This window comes from Oncorhynchus mykiss, chromosome 15, assembly GCF_057628025.1.
Source record: "Oncorhynchus mykiss isolate SJ-2025 chromosome 15, ASM5762802v1, whole genome shotgun sequence".
NCBI classification, from domain to species: Eukaryota; Metazoa; Chordata; class Actinopteri; order Salmoniformes; family Salmonidae; genus Oncorhynchus; species Oncorhynchus mykiss.
In genome coordinates this window covers 52,659,257-52,682,148 of record NC_143036.1, presented here as the reverse complement: position 1 = coordinate 52,682,148, position 22,892 = coordinate 52,659,257, and the positions used below count along the sequence as shown (strand labels likewise).

At 44.7% G+C, this 22,892-nt stretch overlaps 1 protein-coding gene across 1 annotated transcript in view; it reads right to left on the bottom strand.

Moving 5' to 3' along the window:
• Window positions 1–22,892, bottom strand: part of LOC110490220 (synapsin-3) — a 135,846-nt gene that overhangs the window by 15,974 nt on the left and 96,980 nt on the right. The window contains exons 7-10 of the mRNA XM_021563489.3: window positions 9,532–9,594; window positions 6,283–6,425; window positions 4,849–4,923; window positions 4,395–4,497 (exon numbers count right to left, since the gene is read on the bottom strand). Coding sequence (XP_021419164.3) covers window positions 4,395–4,497; window positions 4,849–4,923; window positions 6,283–6,425; window positions 9,532–9,594 — 384 coding nt within the window. The remainder of the gene's footprint in view (window positions 1–4,394; window positions 4,498–4,848; window positions 4,924–6,282; window positions 6,426–9,531; window positions 9,595–22,892) is intronic.

The window sequence follows — 22,892 nt, the reverse complement described above, 5'->3', positions numbered from 1 at the left end:
GACATACGCCCCCTTTGGAGAGATTGGGTACCCCTAGTAAACTGGAAAAAAAATCTTTCAAAAATTGTTAATATATGCAAATAAAAATTATTATTGGATAGAAAACACTCTAAAGATTCTAAAACCGTTGGAATTATGTCTGTAAGTATAGCAGAACTCACAGGGCAGGCATTCTTCCAAACTAGTTTCTGTGGCCATGAAAGTTGGAGCAACTTTGACGTCATGCCCCCACCCTTCCCAACCAGCTATGATTCTGGGGACACTTTCTATCTCTTCCGCTAGATGTCCTCTTTCATTAGAGCTTCAAACCGTTCAAATCGCGCGAGAATTGACCCTATGGGAGTGAAATTAGTGCGTGCCACGAGAGAATAGGCTGTGCGTATGGGCGCGAATTGGTCACAGTCATTCCTTTGTTTCCAGCACTGAAGAGAAGGGCAGACGATGGGCGATTGAATTGAAGTTTGTTTTGCACGTCTAAAACATCATAAAGCTTGCTTCTGCACTTAGTTTGACCTGTTTAGTCGACATATAATGTGTAATTTTGAAGTTTTGATGCGCAACTTATCCGGACCAGAGGACGTTTTGGGTGCATTTCAGCTGATGTTATTAGCAGTAGCTAATACAAAGACGCAAGACTTGAAACCAAACGATGTATTGGGTAAGTATGAAGCCTTCCAGAACATTCTGAACGAAGACCATCGAAGGTAAGGGAATATTTATGCTTAAATCTGTGTTTCTGTTGACTCCAACATTACGTGGAAATGTAGCTTGGAACTGAGCGCTGTCTCACAATATGGAATAGTGTGCGATTTCTGTAACGTTAAAAATAAATCTAACACAGCGGTTGCATAAAGAAGCAGTGTATCTTTCTAACTATATGTAGAACATGTATATTTAGTCAAAGTTTATGATGTCTATTTTACGTTATCTTGCCGCGCTACATAGATTTCCTGCGGGCGTTTTTGAGTAATTTCTGAAGGTGAACTCACTGTAAATGGACATTTATGGATATAAATGGCATATTATTGAAAAAAAAAAATATGTACTGTGTAATATGTCATATTACTGTCATCTGATGAAGATTTTCAAAAGGTTAGTGAGCGATTTATTTTTTAATCCTGCGTTTGTTGATTGCATGTTTTGGCTATTGAAATGAGCTGTGTCTGGTGGTGGTTTTACATATATATGTGCTATGTTTTCGCCGTAAAACATTTTAGAAATCTGACTTGCTGGCTAAATGAACAAGATGTTTATCTTTCATTTGAGCTATTGGACTTGTTAATGTGTGGAGGTTAAATATTTTTAAGAATATTTTTGCGTTCCATGCGCCACCGTTCCAGCTGCACGTGGGAGGGTTGATTCCCAATTGGGAACCAGTATCGTAGACAGGTTAACATTAGCTAGCTAACTAACAAGCTAGAAACGAACCAAAACATTATTTAGAAAGTTGCTTTTGGTTGCCTGGTTTACTAGATTGACATTTACTAAATACATTTTTAAACAGATGGGTTTATTGGTGTTAAAATACACCAGTTATGCTATTTTGGACCACCAGGCTGCTGATGTCATGCAGCCTGTTGTTTTTGTGTTTATACTTTTTCATAACGACAACTGTCTACAGACATGTCGATAGACGTAGTAAAAACCAGCCTTTAGTCTTGACATCTTTGGTTGTTTAGTACACTACCGTGCTCACTCTGTTTAGCACATGACCTCACATGTGAATCCTTCAAAAGATGGGTGGGGCTAAGGCTTAAGATGGTGTGTAAGATGCTGAATGGCTGGAGACAAAGAAGAGCTCTCCAGTAGAAGTACCAAAACATTCAAGGGCTATTTTCTCAAAAGTGGGGTTGCAAGTTTATCAACTTTCAAAGCAGAATTACTTTCCCACTGTTCCTCAACTGCAGTGTATGCTAAATCTTTGAACTTTTTCACATTTTGTTGTGTTACAAAGTGGAATTGAAATAAATTTAAATGTAAATGTTGTAAAAAATTAAATAACTAAAATAGTAATTGCACAAGTCTTCACCCCCTTTGTCTAGGCAAGCCTAAATTAGTGCAGAAGTGAAATTTGGATTAACAAATCACATAATAAGTTATATGGACTCAAACTGTGTGAAATATTTTTTAATGACTACCCCTTCCTCTGTCCTCCGTACTGTACATACAACATCTGTAAATTCTCTCAGTCAAGTATTGAATTTCAAGCACAGATTCAACTACAAAGACCAGGGAGCTTATTGAAAGCCTCATAAAGAACGGCAGTGATTGGTAGATTGGTACCAATAACAAATAAGACATACACAGACATCAAAGATGCAGTCCTCCTTCTGAACTGAGCTGCAGGAAGTGGTTAGTGGTTAGAGTGTCGGATTAGTAACCGAAAGGCTGCAAAGATTGGATCCCCCGAGCCGACAAGGTAAAAATCTGTCGTTCTGCCCCTGAACGAGGCAGTTAACCCACTGTTCCTAGGCCATCATTGAAAATAAGAATTTGTTCTTAACTGACTTGCCTAGTTAAATACAGGTCAAATAAAAGTATGCAACAAGGCACTAAAGTAATATTACAGAAAAATACGGTAAAGGAATGCACTTTTTGGCCTACAGGAAATGCAAAGCCTTATGTTTGTGGCAAATCCAACACAACACATCACTGGGTAACTGCCTCCTTATTTTCAAGCATGGTGGTTGCTGCATCATGATATGGGTGTACTTGACATCGGTAAAGACTGGGGAGTTTTTCAGGATGAAAAGAAATGAGATGGAGCTAAGCACAGGTATATTCCTAGAGGAAAACCTGCTTCAGTCTGCTTTACACCAGATACTGGGAAAGGAATTCACCTTTCAGCAGGACAATAACCTACACCAACACAAAGCCAAATATACACTGGTGTTGCTTACCAAGAAGACAGTGAATGTTCCTCAGTGGTCAAGTTTCAGTTTTGACTTCAATCTGCTTGAAAATCTATGGCAAGACTTGAAAATTGCTGAATAGCCATGACCCCAAAACACTTTGACAGAGCTTGAAGAATTTTGAAAAGAATGATGGGCAAAGATTGCACAATGCAGGTGTGCAAAGCTCTTAATAAAAAAAGTGTCTCAGGGGGTGAATACTTATCTAATCAAGGTATATTGGTGTTTTATTTTTCATTCATCTTTTTTTACCTTGACATAGTATTTTGTGTAGATTGTTGACAAAAAATAACAATTAAATCCATTTTAATTGCAAATTGTAACACAAAATGTGAAGAAACCCAAGTGTACCACAACTGATTGCAATGATAAGATCTCTGTTTCTCATTATGTCTGTGTCTATCTTGACCCTTGAGTTTCACAGGTTTGAATACACACGGTCCTCCCCACAGAACAAAACACTATATTTTATCTCTATGGTCCTCCCTAAATCTTCTCCTCAGTTCTGCAATTTGAACCAACTGAGGAAAACAAAACGTTTCCTCAGTTATCTATGACTTCAGCCAGACAGACAGACAGACAGACAGACAGACAGACAGACAGGCAGGCAGGCAGACAGGCAGGCAGGCAGGCAGGCAGGCAGGCAGGCAGGCAGGCAGGCAGGCAGGCAGACAGACAGGCAGGCAGGCAGGCAGGCAGGCAGGCAGGCAGGCAGACAGACAGACAGGCAGACAGACAGACAGACAGACAGACAGACAGACAGGCAGGCAGGCAGGCAGGCAGGCAGACAGACAGACAGACAGGCAGGCAGGCAGGCAGGCAGGCAGGCAGGCAGGCAGACAGACAGGCAGGCAGGCAGGCAGGCAGACAGGCAGGCAGGCAGACAGACAGACAGGCAGGCAGGCAGGCAGACAGACAGACAGGCAGGCAGGCAGGCAGGCAGGCAGGCAGACAGACAGACAGACAGACCGTCGTGTTTGACCTAACGGCGTAATCATTCTTTCATTGCTCTGACTCGGACTAATCATGCCTGATCTATCCCGACTGCGCCCTCGTCCTCCACCATCGCCCGCCAAACTCTTGTCTGTCAATGCAATCTATTACTTCATGATGACTTTGAAAATGATATCGCCCACCAGAGAAATGTGATTAAACATGTTTCTGGACTTGACATGATCTTTCATCACCATCCATTGTTACTCACGCCCTGTTTATTATGACTCATGCAATTCAAACGTGGTTAGCATACATGGTGAACACCACGTGTTGCCGGAACATTCTTCAGAATATTTGATAACTACAATTTACCTCTAGCTGTACGTAGTCTGGCAAATATTATATCAGGAACACATACAGTGATCATGATATGAGATATGTCTTGTGTTTTTTGTTGTTGTTTTTTTACCCTGAAAGAGAAGGCCTAGAGATACTGTGTCATTTTCTTAATCAGAACTTGCTACGACATGCTAAAAATCAACTGACCTCGATAATGTAGTCGTTGCCATCTTTCCCGTGGACGGCTTTCACAGCACAGATGTCAAGGCCCCCGAACATCTCGGCACAGGAGTCCACCCACGCACGATATCTGGAACACAGTGACATCCACAACTGTCATTGTCAACTACAAAACAGACCTGGGCAGTGAAAAACCAAAATCAAATCAAATCAAAAACAACTTTTGCTAACCTGAGGGGCTTGTATGACATATTTGAAGGGGGGGGGGGGGGGGGGGGGGGTCATACAAGCCCCTCGGGTTTGTTCATTTTTACCACTCCTGCACATGCACTTTTCACTTGCCTTCTAAACTCCCATCACATTGTCTTGTAATTACTTGTGTGCACATTAATAAACACACTAATACATCTTTAAGCTTTCAGAATTTCTCATAATAAGGCTTATCTGTTATGTCTAACAAAGTGTCTATAGGCCGGCTTACCTGTCTGTCATAGCGATCTGTTCCAGCATGGCTGAGCCTGTGTTAGCCTTCCAGTTGCCAGAGATGGACGTCCTCCTAGAAAAGGTGAGATCAAATCAAAGAGAAAATCAAGGAAATGAATCAGGCATTCAGCTATTCTCTGGACCGGAATGGAAAGCAACGGTCAGCTAGCTTAGTCATTGTGTTTTTGTTTTTGTAGTTCAACGGAAGACCCTGGGGGGGGGGGGGGTGTTATCGTTGAATTCTACACTGATGACGATTGCAATGTACGCCTATATTATGTTTGTGTAACGGTCGGTTGGAGACGTGCTTTCATGACTGGTGCCGAGGAAATAAGTGGAGATAAGGAGGTAAATTCCACTCGTTTTAGTCAGGCAATAATTGTTCGGATTGAGAAACATGAAAGTAGAAAGGGCGTAGATTCACACTTTCATTGTTACTGTGCATGGTGTTTTACATGTATTGCAAAGGTCTGTTGTATACAAGAGGGTGCTGTTGACCATTTGAAATTGAAGTGGCTGGTTACTCAGAGAAGATTATATTAGTTCAAACTAAGATTGAGACTATGAGGCTGAAGTTGCCCAGTGGTCACAGTCACGTCGGCTGATCCTATCACTTCCCTCTGGGGAGACAGAATGGAATGCCAGTTCAGGGTGCAACCCTGGTCGTTGTCCCTGGGTAGAGAAGGTGCTGTTGTGTAGGTGAGCCCTGCATGGCTCCACTGACTGGGAAGGGCGTACCATGGGCCTATTCCCACACTTATATTGGTATGCAGGATGGACTATTCTAGGGCTTGTCTCTGTCTCTCTAGCCATCTCTCTATGTCTCTGTCTCTCTAGCCATCTCTCTATTTCTCTGTCTCTCTAGCCATCTCTCTATGTCTCTGTCTCTCTAGCCATCTCTCTATGTCTCTGTCTCTCTAGCCATCTCTCTATTTCTCTGTCTCTCTAGCCATCTCTCTATGTCTCTGTCTCTCTAGCCATCTCTCTATGTCTCTGTCTCTCTAGCCATCTCTCTATTTCTCTGTCTCTCTAGCCATCTCTCTATGTCTCTGTCTCTCTAGCCATCTCTCTATGTCACTGTCTCTCTAGCCATCTCTCTATTTCTCTGTCTCTCTAGCCATCTCTCTATTTCTCTGTCTCTCTAGCCATCTCTCTATTTCTCTGTCTCTCTAGCCATCTCTCTATTTCTCTGTCTCTCTAGCCATCTCTCTGTCTCTGTCTCTCTAGCCATCTCTCTATTTCTCTGTCTCTTTTTATGTTTCTCTTCATCCGTCTGTGTTTCCATGCCAACCCCCCCCCCCCCCCCCCCCCCCTCTGGTAAAGTCATTCACATGCAAGTCATATAGTTTCCTTCTAGTCACATTCATTGCTGACATGTCCAAGTCACAGACAAAACCCAGTGTACACAGCATAGAGACTACATCATACTTACATGTAGGCCTTGTAGTTGTTGCCGATTTTCTGGATCCTGATGTCGTACTTGGACAGGATGTAAGGCTCAGAGGTGGCATAGGTTCTGGCCAGCGCCACCACACTGGTAATATCCTGGAAGTCAAGTTCGTTCTCCACTTTGATCTGAAACAGGAAGACACCACTAATTAGTTCATCGGCAGGAAGATATGCCTAATTGGTGCTTTGTGATGGTTAATTACCAAACATGCTGTAAAAGCAATGAGACAGGAGCTGAAGTAGACTGTTAGAATCCCACAGGAATGTAAATCCAACACAGACAGGACAATGAAAAGCTTCCTCTCTGGAAAATGTTAGGATTTTAGGAGCTGCATGTTTCTCACATCCATGAGAGTTCATCAGGTACACAATGACTTCATATACAGACAGTGCAGTAATAATTGATTGCATCTATATAGCGGGTTTCCACCTGTAGTAGGTGCTCAAAAGCCCTTTACATAGTAAGGGAGTAAACTCACCTCTTCCACCACTAATATGCTAGACAACATTTTGATGGAAATGACAAACAGTAGCTAAATTCAATCGACCCACAACTTATCCAAATTCTGTAGACTCCTTTTTTCATACAGTACATGCTAATCTACAGTATCTTTTGTCTTTTTAATGTAAACAGGTTTGATTAAATATATTAACTGACAGGCACACTATGCCTAAGAAATTCAAGTACCAACCAGCTATGTCTGTATTGATAGCTAACAAAAGAGGGAGTCCAACACTCCAGAAACTCCCTCAGACCACGGGAAAAGGGGCAGCGGAGTAGTAGCCATAAATCAACAGCCCGTAATGTACAGCTGTCTGAATGTACATCATCCATATGATGTATGGTGATAGCAGCCAGAGTCCTGGACATTCCCTTTATATTCCCTCCATTGACTCTCATTATCATCCCTCTGGCTGTTATCTTTGGTATTATGATTCATCCGTCATGCAGTGGGAGTCGGTGGCAACAGTGAGGCGCTGTCGTGGACAGGGACAGATTGGACTGATGCTCTCCCTTTCCCACCCACACTCCTCTCTCCTTTCAGCTCGTCTCTTCTTCTCTCCTGTGGCCTAATTCTCAAGTGAGATGAAGAGGTCTCCTATGGTAAAGATATAAGGGAGGGCGGGCTCGAGTTGGCCCACTTTGTGGATCAGGCATTTCATTCTCTGTTTTGTCATAACTACTTTTGAAGATTCTTACTTAGCATCTTGAGTATGTTTGACATAGCGGTGGAGGTAGCTAGACAAGGGGGAAATGGTTTTCCTCTGTTCATATGAGGAAAGTATTTGTGCACTTGGCTACCCACTGTTGTTCCAAAGGTATAACCCAATACCAGAGAAAAAGAAGCCAAACCATGGTGTAAATAAAGTCAACTATAATACTGGAAGCAGAAACCATAAGGTAATTTAGAGGGTATGTACTGGCAGTTGGATCAAGAGCTGGTTGAGGTGGAAAGCAACGTGATTCTGGACACTGCCCAGTTTCGATGGTTATGAAATATTCCCTAGTGTCTGTTAAGTCTGTCTACCCTTTAGTGAGCCATTCGTAACTCCCCTAACCAGGATTAACAACTCCATGCGATGGACAGGCTGTAAAGGTCTCTTTCTGAGATCTGATATCATAAATAAAAAATACAAAAAATTGATTGACTTTAGACTAGGATGGGAAGATAGAAGTAGCCAATCTTTTTTTAAACGGGTATTCACCCTGTCATCCTACAAGATATTGCCGTAACATTTGACTTAGGCTACGGATCATAAAGAACTGTTGAAGTGAAAACCCCCTGCAGTTTATTACATTAGGTTAACGCAAACGTAGTGTTAAAAACAACTGAAAAAACAACTGAAAATCGTAACACGGGCCATAGTCCTAGTCCCAATTCCACAACTCCAGATACTTGAATTTTAACCAATGTCTTTTGTCAAGAGACTCTCAGCTCAACTTAAAAGCCATGTGAAGCACTTGAATGGCCTACATCCAGACCCTCTTCTCTCCCCCAGTTCTAAGTCCTCTGTGAGGTCAGAGGAGTTAAGTGAGGTCCTGGTCTACAATGGGCCTATGCTAAGTGAGCCAGAGGGCATGTGGGAACTCTATAGCACTCCAGGTTCCTGTAAAATAGGAAACCCCACCCAGCCCTTCAGATGGAAAGGGGGGATAAACGTATAGGAAGTGCTTCCCCCTGTGTACTGTGTGAACGCACAGACTCGGCCTGGGAGGTTCTGTATTATATGTGAGGAAGGTGGGCTCCATTTGGGGCTAGTAATCACTCACTTTGGTTGACTGTTCACTGAACTGCATGCTGTTGAAAGTGTGTGTGTGTGTGTGTGTGTGTGTGTGTGTGTGTGTGTGTGTGTGTGTGTGTGTGTGTGTTGCTTGCTTCCCTGTGTGTTTGCGCGCACCCTGTGGTGGTGCCACTTGCTAATGACCCACTTAGCTGGGTTGTTATGCTGCCTGCCCGGTGCCTGGGTGCCCCGAGGCGAACAGTCACATGCTTGTTTTAATCCTTGTTGTTATTTACAATGGTCTAATGAGAAAAATAGTATTGAGGTTACGAGACATGAGACGGCTTCTCTCCAGAGTTTAGAATGTTGTATTCAATGGAGGATGAAGTATAGAACAACATGGACTGTAGAACAAAATGGTGAAACAAAGAGGAGGAATAAGATATAAGGAGAAATTAGGATATGTCCATGTTCAAGCGTTGTCTATTTTCTGCACCGCTGCAGACTCACACTTGCAGTAGCATATCCAGGCCTTAATGAGTTAAGTAGAAGAGGTCTTCAGATCCCGACACTGATCAGCATGCCGGTGCCCACGCCATGCCCATATCTCCTCCCTAACTCCTTAATAACATGTAAAACCCCATGAAAAAGCCCCCAAAGTCCCTTCCTATCAGACAGGCTGTGAGATCATGGGTTTCGACAAGGACCAGATCCAGCTCAGCTTCACACCCGTCTCCACCTCCTCTCCGAGACTGATAGTCTGCTTATGGAAGGGATGTCATGCCATCATCCCTTTGGCAAGCTCAGAGATACACAGAGAAGAGATAAGGAGCCTGGTCTGTTATGTACAGCTCAACTCCTAACTGCACAGTATGTAATAGGTTAGCATTACAAACACAAACAAATCAAGACTAGACATGTAATGGTGGGGTGGAGAGATGAGCAGCTAGGGAGTGCCCAGACCTTAGTGGTGGTGGTGTGTGTGGATTGGGGGGGGGGGGGGGGTTACCTTGCCAATGCCGGCGTGGGCATGGCCCATCTTGACCACCACGGGGAACGTTGGTGTTGTCACCTGGGAAAGAAGACAAAGTAGAACGTTACCACAGTCTGGAAAACCACCAGCAGAGGAGAGGACATGCAGTATGCATTAGTCCTACTACCAACTAAATGGATAGAAGTGATATCGTAATGGTTAGCGTGACACGGCTGTGGAGCAGGGAAAGCATTTTAGAGCTACACCGAGGTCCCTATAATGACAACCAGTACCAACCAGTACATCTGTACCTGCTATGATTGACAAGGGCTCCACGACTACGAATTGGCTTTGATTGAACTGTAAGGTGCATGTGAGTGATTGACTACTAAAAGCAGAACACAAGTTCCTCCTTGAACGTAATTGCGAGGCATAGCTCAGATCTGGCGCATGGTATCGAATCAAAACCCTAATTTAAAGAGAATGACTTCTCAAAGACCATTATGGAACTACCGCGTTGAACTTAAAGCCTCCCAATTTAGGGAAGCATGAGGTATTTTCTGAAGAATGTCGGTTTATTACACAAAAGAGAAGTTCTGGGAAATGAGAAAGCGAGAGACCACAGCCACAGCTTCTTGGGATGGGTTTAGACAACCCAGCCCCACCGCAGGCGTCATGGGCTCTCTCGTAGAGTGGCGTGCAATGTGAGAGGAGGAGGAAACGTCAACAGACGACTTCAAACGCGCTCTTTAAACACATTCTTGCCGCTGATCGATCCCCTGACACCATTGTTAGATGGGAATGTCGTCTAAAGAGAGGGCTTATCCAGTTTGAAACCACTTTCTAAATCTGCTATTTTCCCCCCACTTGTTTGAAATGGCACACAGAAATGAGATATAGACTCACGGGAGAGTTTGCGTCATCGTTCGCTATATAACAGCCCCCTTTAGTTAGATTAGACAGTATCAAAGCCATCACATCAGTGACATGCATTCTGACAGAAATGTATATATTACACGAGAGAAACTTGGCCAGTTAGTGTTATGGTGGTGTAAATAATATAATATGTCAAGTCGTGATATGGCATGATAAAAACGGTTAATTTGTCTATAAAGTATTACCTGAGTAAATTACCTGAACAACATGAATGGGGTGTGTCTGTAACATCACTTTACTGCAGTCTTTACACGGCACAAAACATCAGAGTTATAAGGTGGGCCTGGGTACAAAAACACAGACTCTTCCTGACACACACTGAGAGGAAACATTTAGATAAGCAGAGGAGAGATGTTCAGTCAGAGCAGAGGGCACACAGCCAGAGTACGCACACAGCCGTGAGCTCAGGCCTGACAGATCTGCTAGGGCAAAGGCAGCTGCTGCTATCGTTTTATCCACCCCTCGTCTGGCTGTCAGTGGACAGGACTGAACAGAACAGAGAAGACCCCCGGTCTGGATGTTGCCTTGTTGGTGTTGATCATCACAGCGCTCTACTCTTCGAAAGACGCGAGGATGCTAGGACACAAAATAATATCCCACAAACACAGGTGGGAAAAATGCTACTTAAATATGATCCCCAATTAGAGACAACGATTACCAGCTGCCTCTAATTGGGAACCATACAAATCACCAACATACAAAAATGAACTAGAACACCACATAGAAATAATAAACTAGACATCAGTGCCAACTGTGTTGAGAAATCTTGAAACTACAGCCCCAAGCTGTACTGGCAAAATAACAAAATCGAACTTGCATCCATCATAGGCTGAAATCAACTTTAGTATGTGTGTGAGTTGGAAGTGTAATTGTGAATTTCTAATCCACTTTCAAACTCTGTGAGTGATATAATCATGATTACACAATCCATTTACACTTGTGAGTCAACCACTTGAAATCCCTAAAAATAGTACAAAGTGCTTCAGAACCCAGGTAATAGGTATACAGTTGAAGTCGGAAGTTTACATACACCTTAGCCAAATACATTTAAACTCAGTTGTTCACAATTGCTGACATTTAATCCTAGTAAAAATTCCCTGTCTTAGTTAAGTCAGTTAGGATCACCACTTTATTTTTAGAATGTGAAATGTCAAAATAATAGTAGAGAGATGTCATGTACGTGAGGAGAGACGGACCAAGGCGCAGCGGATGTTGAGTTCCACATTTTATTATAAAGTGAAACTTAGCAAGAACAAAACAATAAATCAATAAACTAACAACGAAACGTGACTACGTGGTGCACATGCACAGAACACAAAATAATATCCCACAAACACAGGTGGGAAAAATGATACCTAAATATTATCCCCAATTAGAGACAACGATTACCAGCTGACTCTAATTGGGAATCATACAAATCACCAACATAGAAAAATAAACTAGAACACCACATAGAAATAATAAACTAGAATACCCCAGTCACGCCCTGACCTACTACACTATAGAGAAACAAGGGCTCTCTATAGTCAGGGCGTGACAGTACCCCCCCAAAGGTGCGGGCTCCGGACGCAAAACCTGAAACCAAATGGGGAGGGTGGGGGGGGGGGGTGATTATTGTCGGTCGTAGCCCCCCCCAGACCCCGGAACCGACCTTGGCACCGGGCTGAACGACGTGCCCGTACTGGCTATTGGCGCAGAGAAGGGCTCCGGCCCTGGAACTGGGTTGAAAGCTGCGCCCAGACTGGGCACCGGCGCAGAGGAAGACTCCGGCCTTGGAGCTGGGCTGGTCGCCGTGCCTGGACTGGTCACCGGGGCTGAGGAAGGCTCCGGCCTAGGAGCTTAAGACTAGACGCCGTGTCTGGACTGGACACTAGCGCAGAGGAGGGCTCCTGCTCTGGACTGGGAACCGTCGCCGGAAGCTCTGGACTGTGAACCATCGCTGGAAGCTCTAGACTAGGAACCCTCGCCAGAAGCTCTGGACTGGGAACCCTCGCTGGCGGCTCTGAACTCTGAACCGTCGCTGGAGGCTCTGGACTGCGAACTGTCGCCGGAGGCTCTGGACTGGTAACCCTCGCCAGAAGCTCTGGACTGGGAACCCTCGCTGGCGGCTCTGAACTCTGAACCGTCGCTGGAGGCTCTGGACTGCGAACTGTCGCTGGAGGCTCTGGACTGCGAACCGTCGCTGGAGGCTCTGGACTGCGAACTGTCGCTGGAGGCTCTGGATTGCGAACCGTCGCTGGAGGCTCTGGACTGGGAACTGTCGCTGGCGGCTCTGAACTGGGAACCCTCGCTGGCGGCTCTGGACTGTGAACCCTCGCTGGTGGCTCTGGACTGTGAACCGCCGCTGGAGGCTCTGGACTGTGAACCGCCGCTGGAGGCTCTGGACTGGGAACTGTCGCTGGTGGCTCTGGACTGTGAACCGCCGCTGGAGGCTCTGGACTGTGAACCGCCGCTGGAGGCTCTGGACTGGGAACTGTCGCTGGTGGCTCTGGACTGTGAACCGCCGCTGGTGGCTCTGGACTGTGAACCCTCGTTGGCGGCTCTGGACTGTGAATACACACTGGAGGCCTAGTGCATGGAGCCGGCACAGGTGGTACTGGACTGGTGACACGCACTTCAGGGCGAGTGCGGGGAGCAGGCACAGGACATACAGGACGGGGCACAGGCGCACAGGACATACCGGACTGGTGCGTATAGCCGGCACCAATTGTACCGGTTCGATGACACACTTCGCACGGCAAGTGCGAGGAGCTGGCACAGGACGTACCAGGCAGTGAAGGTGCACTGGAGACCTGGTGCGTACAGCCGGCATCAATTGTACCGGAACGATGACACACTTCGCACAGTGAGTGCGAGGAGCTGGCACAGGACGTACTGGGCTGTGGAGGCACACTGGAGACCTGGTGCGTAGAGCCGGCACAAATGGTACCGGACAAATGACACGCTCCTCAAGGCAAGTTTGGAGAGCTGGCACAGGACGTACAGGGCTGGGAAGGCGTACTGGAGACCTGGTGCGTGGAGCCGGCACTGATTTTACCAGACTGATAGCACTCCCCTCAGGACGGAGAGCTGACTCAGGTGGCATTAAACTGATAACACGCTCCTTAGGGCAAATGTTGTGCATCCTCCACCAACTCAACAACTCTCTCATTTCTCTCTCCTCCAAATTCTTTTGGGAAAGTTACCGGAATTTTGGGAAAGTTACCGGAATTTTACAACCCTAAAATGGACTCCTCAATGTATCTCTCAATTCATAATTTATATTCTGAAGAATAAGCTACATTCCGATCAACAGTCACTGACCAATTATGGTAGGTCTCTCCCTTTGTGGTAGGTAGTTCCATTTTTTAAATGGAAATCTCCATGTGCCAGAGAAAATAACATTCACTAAGCCTCAGACACAAGCTGAGTCATTTTGTATTTAGTACATGTGAGCTATGCAGCAGGGAGACACCTGATATAACATGTGTATGAGAATGACTGAGGACAGTGGTTTCCCTGTGGGGGCCTGTCCTAAAATGACAGAGGAGGTTATGGGCGGGCAGATTTGTGGCCGCCAACTCTGTCTGGATGTATAATCTGCGCACCTCCCAGTCATTCCCATCAATGTGGCAATGACGGGAGACACTGTGTAGGGAAGAGACCACATCCTATCTCGTGAGGTTACACTGGCAGCACGGAACATCAGAAGGAGGAACAAATAAGTCAAGACACTAAACCTGGCATAACACCATCTCAGGTTGAGACATGAGCTCACTGTTTTGTATTGATTCACTGATGACTTACGTACACTGTCAACCGCTCTTCTTCAGTAGTTATGGTAATACTCAGGGGGAGGGGGGGGGGGCATTTGTTTAAACTAGCCAGAGACAATTATTACAAATGATTATATTATTACAGACTGTATGTCACTGATATAAAATGGGGAGTTGTTTTTTCACACACTATGGAAACGATGTTATTAGTCCAGACTGTATTACAGTAGTGATTGATATATCCTTTATAGGTTTTTCATCAAAACATCCACCCAGAGATTCCTATCCATAAAATATCCTTGGTGGGCCTTTAGTACATTTTGATTTGTCTCAGCTTTTGTTTTCTCACAGCTGCATGAATTACTGTACTTGGCTTTCTTGTTCCCACCCGAAAACCGTTAACAATGTGTTCAGTATGGTAAAGTAATTGAGAAAACACACACACAAAAGCTAATTATATGGCCAGTGATTTCACCAGTCTAGGTTTGGTTTCACAACATGAGGTTGCCGTCATTTACAGTAACCCACCAGACGACCAGGTCTGGCACCTAATGGACATACTTCAGGGTAGCCCATCCTTCGGGCCAAAACACTCAGTCTATATATATTCTGCGTGTGAAAGTCAGACAAGTGGATCATTTAGGGCCGAAGGCTGTTGTGAATCACACTTCCCTAACCTCCAAACACCTCTGTGTCACATTCTTAAATCCCCCCCACTCCCCTCGCCTCACTCAATTATAAAGTTAAGTTCAGTTGAATGTTGGGTTGTTGGCAAGCAGACAAATTAGGTAAAACATTGAAGAATTGTTTTTGAACCAGTCTATTAGACCCATGGAATTTTCCACAAACTAAAGGGCAGCACTTCGAACTGAGAGGGGACATGAGTCATCCAATGCAGGTGTCATCATGTTGGACCGAGGCTAGTTGTCACGTAACATCTGTGCTCAAATAGCCATCCTTAGTGAATCACCACAGTTATAATGGGAGGGACCTAAAAAGTTATTTGACCATTATAATTGCCAAAGGATCCTTGTGAAGTAGGGGGCGTGGCACTAATATAATGTACAATGTTACAGTGGTACCTGTAAAACATTTATCGTAAAACTTCATATGTTGGTTGGCAATTAATGAAGCAATGAGCGGCTAGACAAAAAAAGGCGATCTGAGAGTTGAGGGTGAAAGGTCAAACAAAAAACATCCCCCACGACATTAGCCAGGAGAGAGGCCAGATGGATAAGTACTTAGATGTACATTGTAAATATGTACTTATATCAAGCTCTGATATGAGGGGGTAGAGTCATTCTAAGGGGGCGCATCAATTATCCAACGCAACACATGGTGCATCCATCCCTGCATATGTATGATCTCTTCATTTTTATGATGGCCGCTCAAAGCTGCCACATCAAGGAAGCGGACAGCAGCAGAAAGACTTACGCAGACGAGGAGAGGAGAGCTGGGGGACCCTGACCCAGGCCGCCGTTCAAAAGGATCTCCTGGCATCGAAACCAAAGACAGCCTGTTCACATAAAACACGGCTCAAAGATTAATTTGGCCTTGAGAGACAAACGAAGAACAGGAAAATTACTAACTGTAATCACACACCTGGCCTGCGTGGATTTGATATGCCTCTTTCAAATCAGAACCTCAGAACTATTCCCGTACTATATATGCATGTGCTGTAGTAACTAGGAAGTGTTCTGTGGATCGATGAAGCCTTTACACAATCAAGATCAAACCTGAAAGTTGAGGATTAATATTTTACATTGACATTTTAAACAGGTGAGTGAATGGATAACTACAGTACATATACCAAACCAGACTGTCAGAACATCCTCTTGTTCAGCAGGTTATTCAGTGGTTTCTCTGAGGTCTTTAAATTGTGCTGGTGTGGTAAATGTACAAGTGTTTGGAGCTTCAAGAAAACACTTAACCTAGAGCCAACCATTTATCATCGCCATCTTCAAACCCACACTCAAATGTACACTAGATCCGAGGGATTTGTCATCTTCTTTGTAAGCAAACCACTGCACTTCGTCATAGCCGAGTCACTACACAAGATAAACGTGCCACGGCCTTTGTAGTTGTACAAATTGAATTAAGCCGTAGACATAACACACCTCTCCCAACATGACACCGGCATGACACACTGTTCCCAGAAGACAGAGAGACCAGACGACACACTGTTTAAGTTGTATTTACCGACCAGCCACCGCAAACTGTGCATCGGATGCTCAGTGTATCACATCGTAAGCAGTAACATACTGCTAATGGGGCATGATAATTATGGTCATGGAATTCAGGGTCATCTGGCTTCCATTAGGATCCATCCTGATCCGAGTGTGTTTCCATGAGGGAAACATCTGTCTGGAAAACAGACAGGCAGCCTATTTTCAGGGATGGAAGTTTCCAGAGTGGAAGTTTCCTCAGAATACCGAACACCAGGTTTGTGATAGAGATGTATTGATGGTGAAGAGTCTGAACACTTTGGGCAAGGCACCTGCAAATGGTTCATTGGTTTTTGAAGAGAGAGGCAAGGAAGATGTTAGAAGTAAGCAATGTCCGTGGCACTTCTAATTAAGGCAATGGCTGGCCATTCAGAAATATTTCAAAGTCATCTTCGGAGATCTGCACAGTGTTCTGAGGAATACACTCTGACAAATGCTGAGAAAATACTGGGCATTTGGACACGATTCATGCTAAGTCTTACTGTATGACCACCTTTAGTTCTAACTGGTGCTCTAATCGAGGAATCAGAATGAATGAAAGGGAACTCTTCACGCTTCCTACTTCCTACGCTTCCTTCAAGCCATGATCGAGCAGGTGTCAACCAATATGATTTAATAACAGAACATGGCCACTACTTCACTCAGGGTCATCTATTTTACGTAAACACAGATATGAGTGTAGGTTATGTCATACCCCCCAATGCATAGCCTAAGTAGAACAGACACTACCGCTACCAAAACAATTGCTATTTCAATACAACTTTACTGTGGTGGTGCAATGATAGAGTCATGCAGCAGGGCTATTAGTGCTAATCAATTCACTAACCTAGCTACATTTCAGCCGGCGTCTACATTTGAAAAAAGTGAGAGCCAACATCAATGGGACAGACAGGGCCTTTGGCAGAGCCGGTCCTGCAGAAACGATTAGTGCGGCAGGGCATTCCTCTCCGTCTAAAAGGGAAAGAGATGTCACATTCCCATTTTCCAGGGTTAGGCTACAGTATACTGGGTCTTCGGAAAAACGACTGCGGAAGTAAGGAGGCAGTGTATGCAGTTACACCCAGCAAAGTCACTTGATCCTGGGATCGGGAAGGCTGTGAACCTCTGGTCATTGACCTCTTAGAAGGGCGAATACATTGAGAAAAGATTGGTTGATCACAGAAAATGGCACTTTTATTGAGTTCTAGTTCAAAACAATTATGTTTCTGACCTGCAAGGGCTTCAATGGATAGTCAGGAGGCATAAAACCAGTTTTGCCATCAGTTTCAGGATACATCCCATCAGTTTCATGTTCACAACATGATGCAACACGATGACAATTATTATGTAATTACTCATACCTCTTCTCATAATGCAGTTGCTGATTTCTCATGTCTTGATTTATGATGTTCAGAAATTGCAGTAAAAGTTTTTGGAAAGTCAAATGTTTTTTTCTATGAGCTTTGTCCAGAAGTTGAACAATTTGAACAACTTTCCCCAATTCGTACAAGCCCATATACACATTCCATGACAGATTGCTGGGCGTTTGTCTTTGCACAGCTCTGATGGGTTTTCATTTATTTTATTTTAGGCTAATGAAGCAACGGACAAATAAAACATTCCAAAAGTCAATTTGGCATCGGGAGTTTGGAGCAGATGGTCGAGGTCCTGGTGTTGATAGAACAGACGACTGGCATCACAAACTTTGTTTACTCAATTTAAAGTGGGGTTCAACAGGCAATTTGCATTGAGAGAGGTAGGCTTTTAAACAGCTGGTAACAGTAAATTATCCAGTTTTGCAAGCAGGGTTAAGATGTGATAGGACAGCCAAAATGTAATACTCAAGTATCCCTCCTAAAACACTGATCAATGAGGGGACTCTACAGGCGCACAACAACAAAACAATTTAGTTCTAGTGGCACGTGAGGGAACTGGGAAATGTTTCATAGTGAAGGCCTAAATGAGGAGCAAAGGAAAAGGAAATGGTCCCCCCCCCCCCCATATCCAGAGCCAAAGCCCTAAAGTGGCCCAATGGATTAACAAATAAGGAGAGAAGAAAGAAAGTGGGCTAAGCAAATAAAACAAGGCCGGGACATAGAACAGGTGCTAATACTGTAGAGTTCTATAGGCCTCTGGAAAGTGACGGTTTCCTTCTCTATTATCCTCTGTCCGGATGAGAAAGTACAGGACCATAGAGTCAAGAATCTCCCAGAGTTGTTCTGACACGGCCAGGAGTCCCGGGACACACAGTGGCTGTAGTAAAGGGTGTTGGCCCGGGGGATTTATCGAACAGGAAGAGAAGGGCTGTTGGGAAATCCACCACTGAGTGGCCACTCGGACGTCACAGTCCGCCACTCAGAGTTAAATGGGAAAGGCGAGGGCTGAAGAAAGACAGTTTACAGGTTGGGACTCTGCCTGTAGGTCCTCCTTACTAGAATTCAGTACGGATTGTACTTGCGTGCATACAACTACAGTATAAATGGTGTTGAGCTGAATTAAATGAGTCTAGATCATGTAAGACTGAATCTAAAAATAAACATTGAACCAATTGGGTGATTCATGGCATCGATCAACTGCCATAGATTCACTGAGCTGAAAGTCGTACTGTACATGTGTTATTGATTATTACTTCATGTTTAACCTACATGACTGTGTGAAAAACATACACTGCATTATATAGCCTGATAACATGCAAGGCCCATTACAAGGTTATTAGCACCTCAGGTGGTGTGAGATAAGCCTAAGGGAAGGGTGAGAGCACTCTGTTTAATTGATGACGTTGTTGTTACCATTCGTGCTAATGCTCACTTTAGGAAGCGTGGGCCAAGATGTAGAGCTTAAACAAGCGTGAAAATCTGATTGGACATACAGTGCCTTCGGAAGGCATTTAGATAATAACTTCTTCCACGTTTTGTTACGTTACCGCCTTGTTCTAAAATGTATTAAATAGTTTTTTCCCCTGATCCATCAACACACAATACCCCATAATGACATCACAATACCCCATAATGACAAAGCAAAAACTTTTTTTTTTTTTCTCTCTACAAAAAACTGAAAAATGTCATTCACATAAGTATTCAGACCCTTTACTCAGTACTTTGTCGAAGCACCTTTGGCAGCAATTACAGCATCGATTCTTCTTGGGAATGACACTAGAAGCTTGGCACACCTGTATTTGGGGAGTTTCTCCCATTCTTCTCTGCATCTTAAGCTCTTTCAAGTTGGATGGGGAGCGTTGCTGCACAGCTATTTTCAGGTCTCTCCAGAGATGTTTGATCGGCTTCAAGTTCAGGCTCTGGCTGGGCCACTCAACAACATTCAAAGACTTGTCCTGAAGCCACTCCTGCGTTGTCTTGGCTGTGTGCTAAGGATCTTGTCCTGTTGGAAGACAAACCTTCGCCCTAGTCTGAGATCCTGAGCGCTCTGGAGCAGGGTTTCATGAAGGATCTCTGTACTTTTCTCAGTTCATCTTTGCCTCGATCCTGACTAGTCTCCCCGTCCCTGCCGCTGAAAAACATCCCACTGCATGAAGCTGCCACCACCATGCTTCACCATAGGGATGGAGTCAGGTTTCCTCCAGGCATTCAGGCCAAAGAGTTCAATCTTGGTTTCATCACACCAGAGAATCTTGTTTCTCATGGTCTGAGAGTCTTTAGGTGCATTTTGGCAAACACCAAGTGGGCTGTCATGTGCCTTTTACTAAGAAGTGGCTTCTGTCTGGCCACTCTACCATAAAGGCCTGATTGAAGGAGTGCTGCGGAGATGGTTGTCCTTCTGGACAATGTTCTTGGTCATCTCCCTGACCAAGGCCCTTCTCCTGACGATTGCTCAGTTTGGCCGGGCGGCCAGCTCTAGGAAGAATATTGGTGGTTCCAAACATCTAACATTTAAGAATGATGGAGGTCACTGTGTTCTTGGAGACCTTCAATGCTGAAGAACATTTTTGACATCCTTCCCCAGATCTGTGCCTCGACACAATCCTGTCCCAGAGCTCTACAGGCATTTCCTTGGTTTTTGCTCTGACTTGAACTGTCAACTGTGGGACCTTATATAGACAAGTGTGTTTCTTTCCAAATCATGTCTAATCAATTACATTTACCAGATGTAGACTCCAATCAAGTTGTAGAAGCATCTCAAGGATGATCAATTGAAACAGGAGGCACCTGAGCTCAATTTCGAGTCTCATAGCAAAGGGGCTGAATACTTATGGAAGGTATTTCTGTTTTTTTATTTCTAAAAACCTGTTTTCACTTTGTCATTATGGAGTAATGTCTGAATACTTTCCGAAGACACTGTACATAAGCCATCAAAGGTCATGGTCATTTCTTGCAACATTAGCTCTACTGACCTATACTGTATTTCACAAGATTTATTTTCTAAGCACATGCGATTATACACATACACATGCATGTCGATGTTGGCTCTTACACTACCGCACACCTGAGGAAAACAATAGAAGGAACAGGCAGCTCCTTTTGGCAAAAGAGGGAGGGGAACCTTCTGCAGACTATACAAAGCCAGAGCCCAAATGTCAGCACAGCCACTGCTTTCAATGAGGCCCCGGTACAGAGGAAGAGAGAGAGAGAGAGGGAAGGGAACATCAAGGGGGAAAATATTTTGGAACAGCTGGATGCGGCACACCCCGGCTCTATTTATACCGGCAGAAGGGAGCGAGAGAGCCAACCTCTGCCGTAGAACCAGTCCCGGGCAGCTGGCCGCCTCGCTTTTGATGTCTCACTCAGACCAAACCCTGGCCGGGCAGCTCCATCCTCATGGCCCGGGGCAGATCCACTTCCTCACCTGGAAAAGGTGCTCCGTTTAGCATGGTGAAGGAAATGGTTTGACTAGAGAACAACGTTGTAGTAGTATAGCGGTAGGGTCGCCTGGTCTGACCTCTTTTTACCTAGGAAGAGCTGGATAGGGCATACTGTACAAGAAGGAGTGACAGGGAGTCACTCTGGGAGCTACAAGAAATTGCAAGTGTGGTGTGAGGGTTTTGAGTGTGGTTTGAGTATATTGCTTCATGTCCAGTAAAGCAATAAATTGAGGGAGTCTTCCCAGTGTGGCTATACGCCCTCTCTCTAAAGACAACATTAATCATTATTGGGTGACGCAAAGGCACTCTCAAGCTGCTTTCTCACAATCTGCACTTTGTATACTGTCCTTTATACACAACCAAGTCTAATATGTTGCTTTAAAACTGAATTTACAGCCACCAAGCCCCCCAATGTATACAACACTTACAGCCACTTTATGGGCAGTTGAAGGAATAAGACAAAAACACTGTTCCATTATAATGGCGAGACTAAACATTTATCGAAACTCTCTAAAGGACTATGACATCATAAATGCATTCTTCCTCTAAAAAGGCCTAGCCATCCTCAGTTGCCCAAGCACCACTATCAATTTGAGGACAGTTAGAAATGTTATTGTGAAACAGCACAATGCTCCCATGATGCTGTGGATAAATGTTTGTGCAGGTTCTCCTGCGGTGCTGAGGGGAGATTCCAGGCATCAGTAAATCTGGACATGGGATGAGCTGCGGTACCTCACACAGCAGTTTGTCCGGTAACACCGCGGTCAACCACGGTCAATCGTGGTCCACCTAGTCCACACACCCCATGGGCCATGGTCTGGCCTGGTTCACCATTACCAGAGGGGGAGCAGAGGGCGAGCCAAGCACAATGACACAGCATGCTGATGGATAAAGGACAATACTCCATAACTCACAGGCCACAGTCAGCCCCACACCCTCTTAGATCACCACTGACCATGGTTCAATCGCTACCACAAAAATGAAGTCCGTGTGTTAGGATTGCTGCATGTAAGCCATGGGTCCTTATCAATGCAATACATAGAGCTACAATATCCACTATCTACGAAAACATAATGTAGTGAACACATTCAGTGTAATTATAGTAGTGGGCAGATATTAATACCATTAAGTCATATGATATCATAGTGACCACATGCTATGGTATGCGTTTAGGGAAAACAACAACAACTAATAGGGGTATTCCTGTGAAATCATGTCTATATTTAAGTTCCCACAATTCCCTCAGGGACATATGATTGTCTCCACGCAGTGTGACGTCTACATCCGGTGAACCCACGGCCCTCCAACCTCCCTACCCATGAATCACTGGTCTCCAGTCCATCCATCATCCTTGACTGATTAGCTAAGCCCCCTCCTCCCACTCACCTTCCCTTCCTCAATTGTTTCTGTTTCTGGGAAGGGCTGCAAGAGGAAACACAGCCACTGGCCCATTTTAAACTGCCAGTGGAATCCTACTAGAACTAGATGCCAATGAATGCATAGGAGCACAGTGCAATAACACACTGGTTGAAGCTAGCAGGTAGCCTAGCGATTAAGAGCATTGATTAAGAGCATGGTTTGAATCCCCATGCCCGGCAAGGTGGAAAAATCTGCTGTTCTGCCCAGTTAGCCCCCAACAACAACTAATCCCCGGGCGCCGATGACGTGGACGTCGATTAAGCCAGT